Consider the following 16,872-nt stretch of genomic DNA (forward strand, 5'->3'; position numbering starts at 1 on the left):
CATGTTCATTGATTTGTATGTTTAATACTTCTGTTTCCTTACACATTAAATAAATATGGTAAATATGTTGATTCTTTAACATTTTGAGCTTTAGGGAATAACTATTGTAATCTATTTACAGCTGTTGTGCGACTTAACAAGCTATGGGAGTAGAGTTGATCTTTTCTTCAAACCCTACAACAAAGGGAAGTTACATATCTCACAAAAATGAAAAACATTTATTTGTATAAAACACTATAAAATAGAACTTTTTATCTTAAATTCAATAAAAAAAAACATGCAGCCTAAGTGTTTCCCGCATTTCTGAACATCTTGTTCCATTCATTTATAGCTTTACATCATTTTGTTGTGTTATAGGAGTTACAAATGGTGAATTATAACATGAAAACACTTCTATTCGACACCCGATATTGAGAAAAATATGTTGTTTTTCAATAAGTCAACCTGATGGAGCCAATGTGCAGCTCTAGTTTAGTGTTTTTGTCTAAGAAAGTTATTTGGACATTTTTATCTAGTGGGGATTCCCAACTTTAAGATATCCTCCTTCAAGTTAATTTTTTATCCATGTCCAGATTTGATAATTGTTGCCAGACCACCATGTGCTGGTCGCTGCTTGATTCTTGTCCTTTCTGCTCTGATTTTCTCAACTTTGTGTTTTAGCTCACAGCAGCTAATTGATCAGTCAGGATGGAGGGAATGTTTCACCTGTGAATGTTTGTGTTTTGACTTTCAGACATATATGACTGGATGTCTGTGTTAAAGCAGAGTCTTTGGTAGATTTAGAGATGTTCAGTTAAATGCAATGAGACGAGAAAAGTTTACAGAAGGACATTAGAATTACTATTTTCCTCAGAATGGTATCAGCAGTGTTGGTCCCAAATATGCTCTTTATGTCCATTCAAGTTTTCTATTTAAGAAAAGCTTTGAGAAATCGTACAGCACAGGTTCAACTGTTGGTGCGTAATTGGTGTGGAACCTTGTTTGACAAGACATTTGACATAAAGAACAGCTGGTCTCTCATTTTCCGCTGTGAGAACCATGTTTCCACTGCTCCAAACTATCACTGGTTATTAAAAGATTAACATTACTTCACTCTAAACTGTCCGCCAACCACATGCAATAATAGACCAAGTCAAGTTACTATGGTTACAGTGACCTCTGTGAAATCCAGTGACGCTCGTGGTTTCTGTAAAATGTTACGAGTAGCTCAGGAGGGAAATCGGATTTCTGCCGGAACAAATTCATTTGTTTTACCGTCTGATAAGTCTGCTCTGCAGAGTTCAATTTTCAAAATAAACTGCAACCTTTCACCCCCCAACCACACCTCATCCTGTCACACACGTACACCATTCACACACAACACACACACCACACCAAAACTCTTGCACCTGAATCCTTTCTCAGTGTTTTTCCTCCCCCTCTGGTCTCATCAGGAATAAGAGGATCCTTTAATTACCGAGTCACAGTATTCGGGACAGATCATGGACTTCCCTAAAAAATTGGGGGTGTATAAAAGCTCAGATTTAAATGTGATGTGAAGCACAAGTAGGCCACACACAAGACACACAACAAACAATAATCCGTATCAGGACCAGGACCTTGTAGGCGACTGAGCTACATGAATAAAACTAAGCCTTGTGGCTCACACTGGAATTTTAACTACAAACTACCAAAATATGTTTCTTACCGTCTCATATTATATACTCGCAAACATTTTCATATCAATGTTTACTGTTTTCCATATTTGACAGCTCTAACATTGTTCAGCATGACTTTAAATCCACAATCCATGAATAAGCTGCGTGGACGGAGTGTTAATAAAATATCTCTCTCCTTTCTTTCAGGGTCGATGCATCAACTTCACCAGAGTCAAAGATGAGTCAGCGGCAGCTAAGGCCAAACCCCGCACCCCGATCCACACCCCGATCCACACACCTTCACCCCCACCGCCGGACTACCCCTCCGTTATGTGCACACCCCCCTCGTCTCCCACCTCCCCCAGCCCTCCCGCCAGATCATCCCCGACAGGACAGCTACCACCAGGACCACCACCAGCCCGAACACCCCCAGGGCTGCCCTGTCCACCACCATCACGTCCCCCACCCACCCTACGACCCTGAATCGTACGAACAAACCCCTCTAACCCCCCAACTCCCCTGCTTTGATGTCACAGACTTGTTGCTCAGACCGGTTCTTTCGGTTTGAAAGTTCCCTGTTGTCACTGTCAAAGAAAGTCCTGTTATAAGCCAAAGACCAGCAGTATTTGAATCCCAGTCATTCAGATGTTCTCCTCTTATTTCTTGTTTCTTGTTTTTGGGGAATGTCGAGTCAAACTGTAAATGTGAAGATTTTGTTGTTTCAACATGCTACCACCTAGCATGCAAAATTCTAGCGAGGGGGTGGGTAGAAATACTAGAAAAAAAAACACCTAGAAATGTGTCTTTTTTTCAGAATTGAGTGCAAGTTGAAGAGGATGATTTACCAAATGGTTAAATTATTGCTTATAAGTAACAAAAACTATCTAAAGAAGCAGTTTTACTCCACATTCAGACCTAACAGACAGGAAACAGGGTGACTGAATTCTTTACTTAGTGTTGGCATTGTAAGATCAGAGAGGATTGTTGCTGGACAGCAAAGCATGTAGGGACATGAAGTCCCCAGAATCATAGTGGATGCAAATTGGATGAAATTTCTCTGTTGTCTTAATCAACTACTGAGATAGGCCAATGTTGACAAGAGTTAAGTTGAAAAGAAGGTATTAAGGGAAATGTTTGAGTTAAAACTTTAAACAACTTTGAGATTGACTTATTACTTCAATGCTGTGAGGGTGAATCAGAGATTTACAATCGCCAAATGTCCAGTTACCTATGAAAGCCTTCAATAAGGTGTCATTTTGGACATTATTACTAGTCTCAGTGCCAAAATGTTTTTTCTTCACTTTTTTTGTGATGTCTCTTTGATCCAGAAACCAATTCAAGTGTTTGAATACAGCACAAAAAGTTGAATTAATCTGTAGTCCAGTGTTGGTACCATTGAGTGACAGGGCAGTGTACAGATGTTTTATAGAAAGGATGTTCACGAGATGTGTTTAAGATTTTTGAATGTTACAGTGGTTGATATCTTTGAGGCTTTGGATATTGTCCTTAAATATTTTCATGTAGTCAAATTTAGGATACAGCAATATATATTTTTGTTTTTTTTATTTTTTAGTATCTGCGCACATAGACTGCTGGCCAACTACAGTATGTATGTTTTTGTTTTTGTTGGCATTTGAACATTTAAAGTGTTGAAATTGAGCAATCAGAAATCAGGTTCATGTCTCATCTAAGACCTTTATACTCAATCTTATACTGATACTGTACTTTGATGCCAATATGTGTTTTATGTCTTCAGCTTTATCATCACCGGTCACATTGCAACTGCAGGGCAGTTCAAAGAGCATCTAATTTATTTTACTCCCCGAGAGAATAAAGGAGAGTACTTGAATATCGACAAGGTGTCCAACCACAAAGACGGACACTGTGCACAGAATTTAGAGACAACAGCTAGCATACAAAGCCACCAGCTTTTTTACAAACCATCCCTGCTCCACTTAGTCACATTTAAAGTTGTGTGTATAAAAAAACAACAACTCTAAATTGCAAATTTTGGTGTGCATGTTGCTCTCCACAGCTTTGCACCAGCAGCTGAATAGATGCTGACAGCTACATCTACAAATCAGCATCAACTGAGAAAAAGAAGTATGAGATTTTTCTTCAACGTGTTGAAATTGAGTTTAAAAGGATGCTGGTATTCTTTTTTTATCCTTTGCCTTTTGTTTTTTTTTCTTGTTCAATTTTTTTTATGCTTTTATTTTGAAGTGTGTCATCCAGCTGTGTTATGTACCATTGTGTTAGTTCATGCATTCACATCATCTCAGTGCCTTAAAGCTGAGCTAAATAAAGGTGCATATGGTGCTTCCCTCATGTGGCCAACAATCCACGTTAACTTTTGATAGAACTCATAATGTCTTTAAATATGACGACATTCATACATCCCCAAATAACTGATGAGTTAAGAAAAGGAAACGTTTTTGAATTGTGGAGAAGTACCTGTTTGTTTCATTACCTTTTATAGGATGAATCTTCAGAAAACTGTTGACATTTCTTAAAGGTACAGTGTGTAGAAATGGGAATATTGAGCAATTTTTAGCCAACAGATTCAACATTGAAATGCTCCCTTGCTCACCCCTCCTGATGTTGGCCTTGGAAGAGCAGAAGCTGCTGTGATGCATAACAAGTATGATCTTCAATTTGTACAGTTTTTACCCTCAAAAACTGTTATATATTCAGGTGACTGGACCCTAATTTAAACATACCTGAGAATAGTAAATTATATTTCTAACTAGTCTGTCCTGCTAAATGCCACCAAATTATACACGCTGTACCTTTAATGAGACAATTTTGAATCAGATAATTCAATTTGGTGCGCTTCATTTTTTTTTTATATACACAAACACATTCAAAGTAAAAGCTTGCCTTGTAATGAAAAGTCTTATTACTTTGGACTCAGCAGTTCTCAAGTCCTTGTTAAATCTCTGATCAGAACAAACAGATGTGGTTGTGAAATGTTTCACTTATTACAGCTCACAAACTGTTCAACTTTGAAAGGTTTAGAAGAACTCTTTGACCGACTGATGGGGTTCAGATTTTTACAGTGCTGATGTATGTGTGTATTAACCAACAGAGATTTTCAGAATAAAAACAGCATCAATGCAGACTGATTACGATACTGAAGCTGTCAGATGAGATACATTATGTTAATCAGTGTTTTTACATTTTTATACAGCAGTGCTGACGCAAACACAAAAGACTATATGATTTTCACTTGTTGGTTGACATTTTTATAACAGTATCAATAAAGATTGACTTCCAAGCTTCTGACAAAGACTTTCTGTGTGTGATTTCTGTTTGACCGATGTGAAATACAGAATTAAGTTGCCTGTCCAATTTCCCCTCTTTGTTCCAACCCTGCAAGGTTGGACAGTGGATAACTAACATTCACAGTTAGATCTGTGTACTGCCCATACACACATTTAGCTATATCATAAGAACAGGATTACCTGCCTTTTGACAAGTTTGGTCTTTCTTATAAAATATTCATGATAGTGATACTATTCTCTCATTAGTTAAAGCCTTAAGGTTCCACAAACCACTAACAAATGAGCGAGCATGGATAGTGCATCATGTAATTGGAATTAAAACAGGCTAATGTAAAGCAGCCATTACTAATCTGATCAGTTACAACTGTGTTTGTCAAATTGTCTGCTGTAAGATAACATGGCTAACATCAGGTTCATTTTCATGGGAGACATTATGAAACCCACAACAGGGAGGGACAGATGTATGAAGAATAATAATGGCTGGAAATAAAATTGCTAATGGTTGTTTTCCATGGTCAAATTGCCACTTATTGTGAATCTTTGCTGTGGAAAATTACATGGGAAATAGATTGGTTCTTATGGTGTTCTTTAATCTGTCATCAATGACACCTATATGCGGTAGCGGGAACAAAAACCATAACATAGCCAATCTTGTTGTTTATGGTCTTATTTAATTATGTAGATAATAAAGAGGCAAAATTATCAATTTAATTCTGTTTCATAACTTTTTTCAGGGGCTTTGAAGCAACTTTGCTCCTCAATTTGAAAACTCTGACTTGTAAGAGAGAACCTGTAAATAATTATGACTAACTCAGTAAAATGAACAGAAGCTAGCTAGTCATCAACATGTTGTTGATTAGCTAGTGAAGGACTTAGCAGCTCCAAAACCAGATGTTTCTCTCTGGGCTTCGAGGGGATTAAATCTAGTAAAAAGGTCTTTGTTAGTGCTCTACTTAGTGTGTAAATACATTTGAAAAATAAATCTAAGCTAGCTTTAAACCTTGAATTCATGAGGCAATACATAGGCAATCTTTAGCATGTTGAACCACCTACTGTCGAACTCTGTTAGCAGGTTAGCTAGCTTATTAGCATCCAGCCAAGAGAAACTGGTTTTCCTGTGTTACATCAAAGATATTACTGGGAACACATGAAATACATCAAATGACGGTAAGGAAAAGAAAAGTCTTGGAAAGTTAGCCAGAGATGCACTCTGCTTGTAGTGAGTTCCACTTACGTAGTCCCAGCTAGCCTCTTATGAAAGAGAGAATAAGAAACAGTGGTTCCACTTTAGACAAATTTTCCCAATCCTTTAATCCTTCTGAGGCTTCTTTGCTGATGGAGGCAAAGGGTGCTTTCCAGTGAATTCCCCCACATACTTCTTTCCACCGCTGGGTTCACCGCTGGCTACCTTCCGGTCAAAAGCTAGATGCTAACCTTTCGACCTCCACCTCCCACGCTGTCTAGAGACAGCAAAGACGTAGGAAATAATGTCGCTGTTGGATGTGGACTGAAGTGTAATGAAGTGTATCTGAGCATCCCATTTCAGCTCAAAGGATGTCATTGTGTATCCAACAATCGAGTTGTCAAATGTGTACAAAAACACACTATCTGCCAAAAGAGTATTCAAAGAGTGTTTCTCTGGTTGGTAATGAATTTAATACAGCTAGAAAAGCCCAGTGAGCAGTTCCAGCTGGATAATTACTGTGGAGTCTGCGTTTTTCCCTTCTGCATGCAGAGGAGAGGAGGATGTGGGATGTTGAAAGGGATGGGCTGAATCAGAAAAATGGAGAAAATGAGGCAGACGGGCAGTCAGTCCTCCGTACCAACATGCTGATCTAGGGAGAGCTGAACAACGCAGAAAACAGCAGCTGGGTATCCTACACCAACGCTTCTTCTCTGTCTTTATCCTGGCTCAGGTCTGCATGAACGTAAAAAAAAGCCCAAGCCTAACGAAGCTTACAGTGTATATTTACGTAATGTCTCTGAAGAAACAGGTCTCTCTGTCTCTGTGTAAAACATCCAATAAACTCCAGATAAACATTGTATTTACTGTACCCTGTTGTTCATAACTGTGGTTCTCTTTGGTGGCATTCTCAGATTATGTCACCAAACAACCAGGAACAATGAGTATAAAGGGATGGGGATCACGTAACAAAACACTGTTTACATGGTTATGGTTTCCAATGAACAATAAGGTGCAAGAAGTTATATTACCACAAGCAAAGAGAGAAGTGTTCATCCAAGCTCAAAATTATAGGACAAAGCCTTCACTTCGTGGTCACAAAACACAAATACTTATGGAGCATAAAACAAGAAATATAAAACAACATACTGCATATATAGACGTCCTACAGTGTCAAAAACCCATGTTAAAACCAATGAGGCCTATTGTTGCTGACGACCTCATGTCTGTTCTCTATTTAAGTGTGTCAGAACATAGGATTTCTTTTGCTTATGTGTTCAGGCCACAAATTGAAGAACTTGTGCTCTGTCCCTGCCCATCACAGTCTTGCTGGGCTCCAATAAAATTGTGTTTAACTGCACTTCATGCAACCATCTATTCAAAACTTCAGATAATCATTGACATAGCAAATGGATTGTTGTAGAAGGATTATGTGAACTGAGTTGTTGTGCTCTCAGGGAGCAAAATGTCAAACTACATCTTAAAGTTTTAAAGATAAGAGTGGCCAAGAAATGAAGTCCTGCTGTATAAGCACATTATGTTACTTTAACTAGATGGGCCAGTAATACAGTTGTATACTGCATGAAGAGAATAGAGGAGGGAAGGCAGTCCAAAGTATTTTTAAAGCAAATTAAGCACGTAGTATTACCTGCAGAAATCTGAATATATTTATGAATGTTTTGGGTTTTTTTTAAACTTTAAGATGGCATAGAATCACTTGACAGGAGCTGGATTTAGAAATACTGATGTAAAACTGACATCTGATGTCTTAATAAACATTTTGATGTCTGAGATTTTTTATTTCACCTGGAGTTCAAAGAGTATTCTCAATTGTATTTGCTCCTGACTTAAATCAGCTGCGATCCCATTAAAGAATCTTAAGATCTTTAGACTCAAACTATGACCTTTGAGGTCTTGTTCTTGAGGGCTCATTGAGTATGGAGCTGAGGGAACAGTAGGCTGAGGGGACAGTAGGCCGAGGGAACAGTAGGCTGAGGGGACAATGGGTTTAGGTAACACAGTGTTTAGGTAAAATAGGGTTTAGGAGATATTAGGCTGATGGAACACACGGTTTAGGGCACAGTAGGGTAGAGGGAACATTGAATTTAAAGAACTTCAGGCTGATCAACGTTAGGTTGCAGGAACACAAGGCTCGTTGAATATTGTGTAAATTGTAAAAGAACCACCGAGAAGAAGATGAATACAAGCTTTAACATACATCTGTCAAAGATGTAACCACACAAGTAAGCGAGATGCTTGGATCATGGAGTTACTTGGACTGTTGAGTCCACTGAGTGACAGTGGGTGGTGTGCAGGTATTTTTGAGTTTATCAGACTCTGCAGTGATTACACTGCAGCAGAATTAATGAGTGTGTCTCTATATTAAGAGAGTTGTGGTGCACATTTACACAGGACACACAGCGCTGTTACTTCATTGATCATTTAAATCTCCGGACACTCAGACAGGATCAGTGAAAATCTAAGGTTAATAAATGAAATGGGTTTTCTACACAACCAAAAGGTCCCACACAGTCAATAGAAGTTCATGAAGTGAATAGTTTAAACTGAAACAGCTCCCATCCTTATAAATCCTGTAATAGGGACCCTACTGAGACTTGACACGGCTTTGTCATTGTTGACTCAGACTCAGACTCACAAACTGGGGACCAACTCGAACTCGACTACAACACTGGAATGGAATATGGACATGAGGTCACATTAGGTTGAGAGAATTAACTTTGCCAAACTGCTTCATGTGCTGCTTTTTACAATCTACCACGGATATATCCGTCATTAACTGGCATAAGGAGGGCGCTAACCCTCTCCAACTGCTAATAATCAGTCAAAGGCATTATGAACTGAGTTAGAACATCTGATCATTGGCAGTCACATTGACCAGAGTGTGTTAAAACTGTGATCTAGTTATTAGCAACACACTTTTCATTCTTTTAAAACTTAGGATAAAACTGTAGATTTGTTTATAGCAACCTTAATTTGTCGAACCAGTATGGAGTATAGCTTGACAGCGACTGTTGTTAAAATGAAAAACAAAATAGTCTAGGGGAAGAGTGAGCATAAATCCCCATGATGCTTTAGCTTTTGAACTAACACTTACTAGTAACACTTTGGAGCCGGGATGTAAAATAAAAAAGGCCCAACTGAGAGTTTTGCATGTGCTCAGATCTTTTCAACTGTCAGCCAACATGAATGGCAGCCTGTGAATTGTCACAGTTCTCTTTAGTCTAATTTGTTTCAACAAACCAGAGTCTGGGTATTATTAAATGGGTCCGCAGCCACATCACAACAATCACTTCGAGCTCGCTCTCTGTTGCTAGTCTGGTTCGCAGATATTTAGACAATATTTGTGGGGAGTAAATTCCTCCATCAACCACTGGTCATGAAGCTGCATGCAGATTTGTGCGAAGCCTCTAAAAAGCATAGCATTATATAAAGACTGCAACAATACACAGGCTGAAGCACACTGTTATAATGAGAGGTAGAGGAGTTATTGCTGTATGATTATGAAGGTTCCTGAATGGTTGAGGAGGTAACTGCATCATTTACTGTCACTGACATGTTTACTGCTGCTTGGTTTTCTTTCCCTGTAATATTCCTTTCTTTTTTCTTTTCTTTGTTACTTCCTTTTGTGTACTATTCCTTCTCTTTTCTTTTTTTTCTGTCTTCAGCTCTGGCTCTTCTTTCTTTTTTTCTTTCTTTACCCTCTCTCTCACTTTTTTTGCTCCCTCAGAGCTGAAGAAAACCGAGGCCCATAGGAATGTGCTGATGGCTGACTGTTTCATCTTGGTCTCACATTACCGCCCAGACTGAACCTCGCTGACCCAACACACACACACACACACACACACACACACACACACACACACACACACACACACACACACACACACACACACACACACACATATGCTGGTATTCGTCATTGTGCCTGTGTTTTGATGCCCCTTGTATCCAGGGTAACCGGTATGAGTGCAAACAGCAGGCTGGAAAGATGGAAAGCTGTCCTGTAAGCACCGTGGTGGTTTTCTTTTTGCAGTTAAAGCTGACTTTATAAGACCATATTTGTCATTTCTGGTCCTCTATCCGCTGCTACACGAGGAAAACTTGTGCTGCTATTTTGGCTCTTCACATTCAACCTTCTCTTATGGTTATAATTGTGTTTTCATCCAATAAAAGCAAGTGCCACAGTGATTATGACGGCGTTAATCTCTTTTATTATTACTACTTTTAAAATCATTTTCCAAAATTTAAGAGGTGGGGATTGTAGAATAACTTCACTTTTATTCTCACAATTTTCTCCCAGAGGATCTGACAAAGTTTTTTTACAAGTTAAACTTCATTACAGGATAAATTATATTGTACCAAATTTCATCTCAGACATCTAACAGTCTTTATTTTTACCTTTCAGTGCATGTATTTTAATCTACTGGATCGCATGAATTTGTATGTTCCTGGATTGAATTTAATTCAGTGTGCTGCGGTGGTTGCCTCTGCAGGGTAGTGCAATGATTGCCTCTGCAGGGTGGTGCAGTGGTTGCCTTGTAGCAAGAAGATCCCTGGTTTTAATCCCAGCGGAGTCTACTTACATGGAGTTTGCATGTTCTCCCTGTGTAGGTAACCCTACAGGTACACCAGCTTCCTCCCACAGTCCACACACATGCTTGTTAGAATAACTCGTTACTGTAAATTGCCTGTGGGTGTAAATGTGAGTGTGTCTTGTTGTCTGTTAGTCCAGCCGACATAATGGGTGATAACTGCAAAGTAACAAACTGTAAAAAAAATAAAATAAATAAAGTTAACGACTAGCTAACGAACAAAATGAACCTACTTAATAGCTATATGCCATCAACTGGTGTCGATGTTTAGCTTCTGTTGCCCTGAGTCTGCTGGGTATAAATAGGAAACCATTTGCTACCAGGTTTGCCAAACTAGCTTTATAAGGTGATAATAAACTTGTTTTCTTGCTTCCTAAATTACCAAACAATCTTTCCCTATTTAGAACCCAGTAAAAGCTCTCAGTAAAATGTAACCTTACTTAACTGCAGAGGTGGTAGGTCAGAAAAAACAGAGTCCTGTATGATCTTAAAATGACCCTCTAACAATCATTGTTTCTTAAGAGTCTTTGGAACTGAAGAGTTATAAAGTCGGGTCTTTAGTTTTGCTGTTAATTTTTCAAACATAGCCTCCTTTAACTATTAAAAACTTATTTTGAAACACACTACACCTTCATACTGTTTAATTATTTGGAAAAATTAAGCTCACAGGTTCAGTAGACAAAATGAACTGACAACACAAAGAGGGACATGATCATGCTGACATTTGAAAAACAGCCACTTCATTGTTTCCACATAATATGTGCTTTTGGCTCAGTTTCCACTTCTGCGTTGATTCTACGACATACCAGCTTATGCCTTCGTGAGCACTACATATATGTGGGTTGGAGGCCCCGCAATAGTTCGCCTAAACGCTGTCCAATTTCAATGCTATTCATCGCACATGTTTCTGGCCCTGCTACGTTCTCTGCTCGTTTGTGCACAAGAAATCATGACAATGGAATCAGAGTGTATTATTTTTGGTACTGGAGCTCATAAATGTTGAGCAGCAGTTGATCATACTGCAACTATTGCAAAAAGAATACAGAGGAGGCGTCAGAGGAGATGGAAAGTATGTCTGCTGAATCTGTGTAGACAGCAGATACCAGAAATGTTGTAAATGCAGAAATATTAAGCTACCCAGCTGACACACCTCATGTTAAAAACAGGCCTCCCCACAAAAGTCCTGCCACCTGACTGTCAACACTGAACCAAAAGATCTGCTGCTTTGAATCATTTTCCTAACGTGATCATATGATAGACTCTAGAAAGCCCAGAGCAACAGAAACTTCCTCAGCACACTGTAACTGACTCATGCTACTTTGTGTTTGTGTGGCTGCACGATAATTGCACATTTCTTGTTCGTAATTTTAAGCTCTTACTTTCATAGTTTCTTCTTTTTTTTAGCTTGGATATAATTTTGTCAATGAAGCTTTATGTGAGAGTAGTGATTCTTTGAAACTCTCGTGTTTTCATGCATTTATGATTCAGTTTCATTTCAACATGCTCGTTTGCCACAAATAAGCAGCTGACAAAAGTCCATATATTGTTAATCAATCATTACATCTTCATATTTAAAAGTCTTGCATGCACAGTTTTTAAAGCTGACCTCATATTTAATCCTCTATCATTTACAAGAACACCAAGAACCTTGGTGAAAAAGAGAAACATTCCTAGCAGCAACTCAGACTGCAATTACAGACATTTAGTCTGATGTGTGTCTGCATGGGGCCTGTTAGACTTCATGCTGTGGAATTTGCTCATCTTTCAAGGATGCACAAACAGTGTCATTACAGGGCAGAGGAGCAGACAGTTAATTGGCTCATTTGTTTTGAATGTGTACATGTGCATGTGAGTAGGTTTTGTTGGTGTCGGCAGGCATGTTGTTTGTTTGTGTGTTTGTGTGTGTCAGTCTATTAGGTCTAAGATCTGAGGTTTTGGGGTTTCATTGACAGGAAAATAGTAATGGGACAACTTCAAGAGGTTTGTGGTAAACATACTAAAACTAGTCTATATTTCCAGCCCTCATTGACCTCTAAAACTTTACATCAAACACAAACGTTTTACTGTGGAGGACAGTAGAGTTTTGACTAATGATGGCCGACGTCATCCTTTATATAAATGGACTCCACTTATTAGAGTGTTAGTCAGTTTATTTATAAAACACATTTGAAAACAACCACAGTTAACCAAAGTGTGGTACAAGCTTACAACACAACATCCATATGAAACAAGGAACAATAAATACACAATAAATAAGAGCAGAATGTAGTTGCACGGTAAAATGTCAGATCGTTATGCTCATCTAGAATTTAAAGGCAAAAGGTGGGTTGTCCAATTTAACAGTGGTTGAAACTTCCATGTGTGTGAGTAGTTCCTTGTCAGTGGTAAGTGACACGGTTAGCTCGGCCTCTTTGTTGAGAGACTGTCTGGAGAATCAGCACAGAAGCTAGGCTATCAACCACTGCAGGCAGGGTAAACTCTGCCACATAATTTAGCTTATGTTAACAAACGGTGTCCCAAACACTAAAATCCATGTTAGTGTACCCTAGATTCAGATATTTTTCCTAGATCTTTTTTTTTGCATGGATATTGGACCATCCAGGGGAGTGTGATGTGTTGACCTCTGTGCTCCAGCTGCACTGTTGGTGCAACAACTCAGGTGTGATGGTGCTGGCCTATGAAAACTTTTAAAAACAGGAAATGAAATCTTGAACTGGATATTGAAAGTGACAGGAAGCAAATGAAGAAGTTGGTACTGGTGTGATGTGATCGTCGTCTCTTTCCAGTCTAATACAAGCAGCTGCATTCTGAACCAACTGTAACTATAAAGAGACGACTGATTAACATCAAAACGCTAAGAGTTGCTATACTCCAAGTGAGATGTAAAAAACATGTGGATGACTCAAATCATTTGTAAAGAGGGGATAGGCTGTTACCTTCCCCAGAGGTCTTAACTCAAAGAAACTTGACTTGACTGTCAAATTTGAAGAGACTGTAGGAGGCTAACAGAACAATATAATTACCATCCATGAGTTCAGGTTTTTCCAAATACAAAGTTTTTAGTTTTCTTTTCATTGAGATTCAGGAAGTTGAACTCCATGCATGACTTAACATCTTTGAGCCAGTTCAGCACAGCTCGCATAAAATCATTATTGGTTTTAGTGGCGGTCAGATTTGTAAATCATCTGCAAAGCAATGGAGAGAAATGGACCCCAGGGGGAGGCATACATAAAGAAAAGAGAACAGGGCTCAAATGAAGCCTTATGTAACTTTTCTAGTTTTCCAACCACCGCTAGATCTTGTACACTAGCTTATCAGTTCAACTTCAGGTGCTATGTGAGAACAAAACCTCAAAGTTACAGCAACAGATACGGGTGGCAAAGTAAATCCTGAGAAGAAACATGGGCATGTAGCTGCTGTTATTGTGTTACTCTGTGGGCGTTAATGGTTCAGTCACAGGACTGAAAGGGTTAAAAAAGTGAGGCTGCCACAGTGCCAGCACTGCTTTGCTCAGCACAGAAAGGAATTACAGTTCCGTGATGCAAACGTGGCACCATGCAGGAGCTGACTTCAACAGCCCCCTACACACATATACACACACATGTGCACAAGCACACACACACACACACACACAAATCCACACAAACACACAGTCCTCCCCCTCCTCTCTTCTTCCTCCCTCTTCCTGCCAAAGCCAACACGACCGCTCAGGCCCCAGGGGCAACTTGTGTGGCACAGACTCCCCTCCCCAGATCCGCTCCCCCTCCTTTTTCTCCTCCCTTCTGCACAGTAAAGCACCATCTCACATTTTCAGCCCCTAATGTTCTAGTCTTGTATGTTATCACCAGTGCAGCTCATGTCATGACCTTTGGCATCTTTGAACTGTAACAATACAGCACAGAAGCTTTGGATCTTCTCTGGAGCAGCAAAACAGGGAACAAATTTGATCATCTGTTCTTATTATGCGGCCAAAGATAACGTTACAACTAGAATCTTAACATTACGTAACTAGAATTTTTGTGAAGCAGAGTTGAAGTTCATCCAGGTTCGTTGTGACTCGACTCAGTTTGACTTTAGTCAGCATTACTGTGCCTCAAAACATCTATTATCATGAAACTCCCAGGGTGTGTAAGCGTGTAAGAACAGGAGATAAGCAGAGATCATAGCATGCTCCAAGACTTATACAGAAAGACACACATACACACATACACACACACACACACACACACACACACACACACACACACACACACACACACACACACACTCAATAGATCCTTTAAAAACAGCAGAGTAAATGGAGTAAGAATACAGAATTGATGTTTAAACTTTAGGAACTGTATGGATGAATAACAAGTCGTAAAAGCAAAGACTGAAGTGATTCATCTATCCAGGCTGAGAGGAAAAATCCTTCAGCAGTGATATAAAAAAAAAACCCTGCTGTTTTCTAAACCCCCATCTGCCCCCTCTAAGAGTTTTCACACAGTCTTTACTTAGTTCTTAAAATTTTTCCACTTGTCAACTTGTGCACATGGTCTATTTGCACTTGGTTCACTTGGTGCAGATAGAGCAGGATATCCAGCTCTTCAGGGTTTTCAACGAGCTGCATCACTTTTAAATATAGAGACGCTTTTAAAAAAAAATTAAACAGAGACAGGGACAGAGAGAACATGATGTAACCAAAGGACCGGATACCAGTCTCACGTTTTCACTGAGGGCACATCAGCCTCCAGGACACCCACAGATGGCAGTCATTTTTATTTTTATTATATTTATGTCTTTGCTTCACTTGAATTGATCCTCATGCCACAAATGTGCACATGTGCTCTCTTACTTTTCCAGATTTTGAAAGAATATCACAGGCCTGCTTTGAATTAATCCCATTACAATGCTCATTTATTTCTCACAGAGATTAAATGGAGGAGAACTCTGTGCCTCATGAACTTTCATCAGGCATTACACTGCTGTGTCCAGTACTGATGTAATGAAAAACCCCTGGTTTAGATGATTTTTTAAACCATTTCTATTTCTTTTGTATTTCTGTAACCACCTCATGTATTGTGGAGATTCAGAAGTGCTTGTAGAGGCACAGCTGAAAATGTTAGACACATGTTCTGTCCTCGCAGCTTTTAACTGAAAAGAGCAAAGTGACACTAAGTTGAAAAGAGCAGCGCCTCTCCTAGCTTTGATGTCACACATTACTGTAGTTGTCAACATTAGTAAGGGAATGAGTGACACTAGGATTTGTAAGACTACATTACTATTTAGAAATAATACAGACTGAAGTTGGTCTGGTATGACCACATGGAAAATACAGGCTGCCATATGCAGTGATCATGGTGTTAACTTCCACATAAGACTGCCCATTGTAAAATTAACACTGAATCAGATATGATTCCAAAAAACACCTGGCAAAATTCAATCATTTAAAATAAGAAGGTTTCTAACACTTAAAATAAATGTCTTTATGGGTGGAGTCATCTTGACCTGGTTGAGTGTTAGCACTAGTTTAGTGAAATGCAAGCGGCAACCTCTGGCAAACTCTCAGACTATGAAGTCCATGCAGAAGTGTTATAAACTTCAATTCATTGAGAATCCGCTTGAGGCTGGCTGCAGAAACACCGGAAACCACCAATTAAAAAAAATACGATCTTTGCAGCAGAAATAAACATGTTTACAGCCTGGTTAAAAAAAATGACTTGGCTCTACGTAGCTAATTTCTCTATCTGCACACACTGTACAGGGAGTGAATTTTTTTCTAACGCGCGGTTCAGAAGATATTAAGATTACGGGTTTTTGCCCAATTAAGGACATGACTGACGTGACTCCCGGACGGGGACACATAGCTGTTGGCTAGGAGGCTCAAACTCCGCCTCTTTACGTCACACTCTGCCTAGTTGAGTTCCGCATTTCCAATATTGCTGCCGCCGTCGATTGGCCTCAAAACAGCTCTCAGGAACAGATGGGTGACGTCACGGATACTACGTCCATATTTTATACAGTCTATGGTAAAATGTCATAAACCAATGACCTGTTGTGCAGAAATGTATTGGTTGTTAGAAATAAACAAAGGCTCTGTTACATAGAGCCTGCAACCAGTTTCTGACACTGTGCTGTAATCTCATTTTGCCTCACTGTGAAAAATAAAAAGCTGC

General features: G+C 39.2%; 1 protein-coding gene across 1 annotated transcript in view; it reads left to right on the forward strand.

Moving 5' to 3' along the window:
- The window catches only part of antxr1c (ANTXR cell adhesion molecule 1c), a 41,391-nt gene extending 36,463 nt beyond the window's left edge, over positions 1 to 4,928 (forward strand). Inside the window, exon 18 of the mRNA XM_034708711.1 lies at positions 1,845 to 4,928. Coding sequence (XP_034564602.1) covers positions 1,845 to 2,120 — 276 coding nt within the window. The 3' untranslated portion in view covers positions 2,121 to 4,928. The remainder of the gene's footprint in view (positions 1 to 1,844) is intronic.
- The last annotated feature ends 11,944 nt before the right edge of the window (positions 4,929 to 16,872 follow it).

This window comes from Notolabrus celidotus, chromosome 18, assembly GCF_009762535.1.
Source record: "Notolabrus celidotus isolate fNotCel1 chromosome 18, fNotCel1.pri, whole genome shotgun sequence".
In the NCBI taxonomy this organism is placed as follows: domain Eukaryota; kingdom Metazoa; phylum Chordata; class Actinopteri; order Labriformes; family Labridae; genus Notolabrus; species Notolabrus celidotus.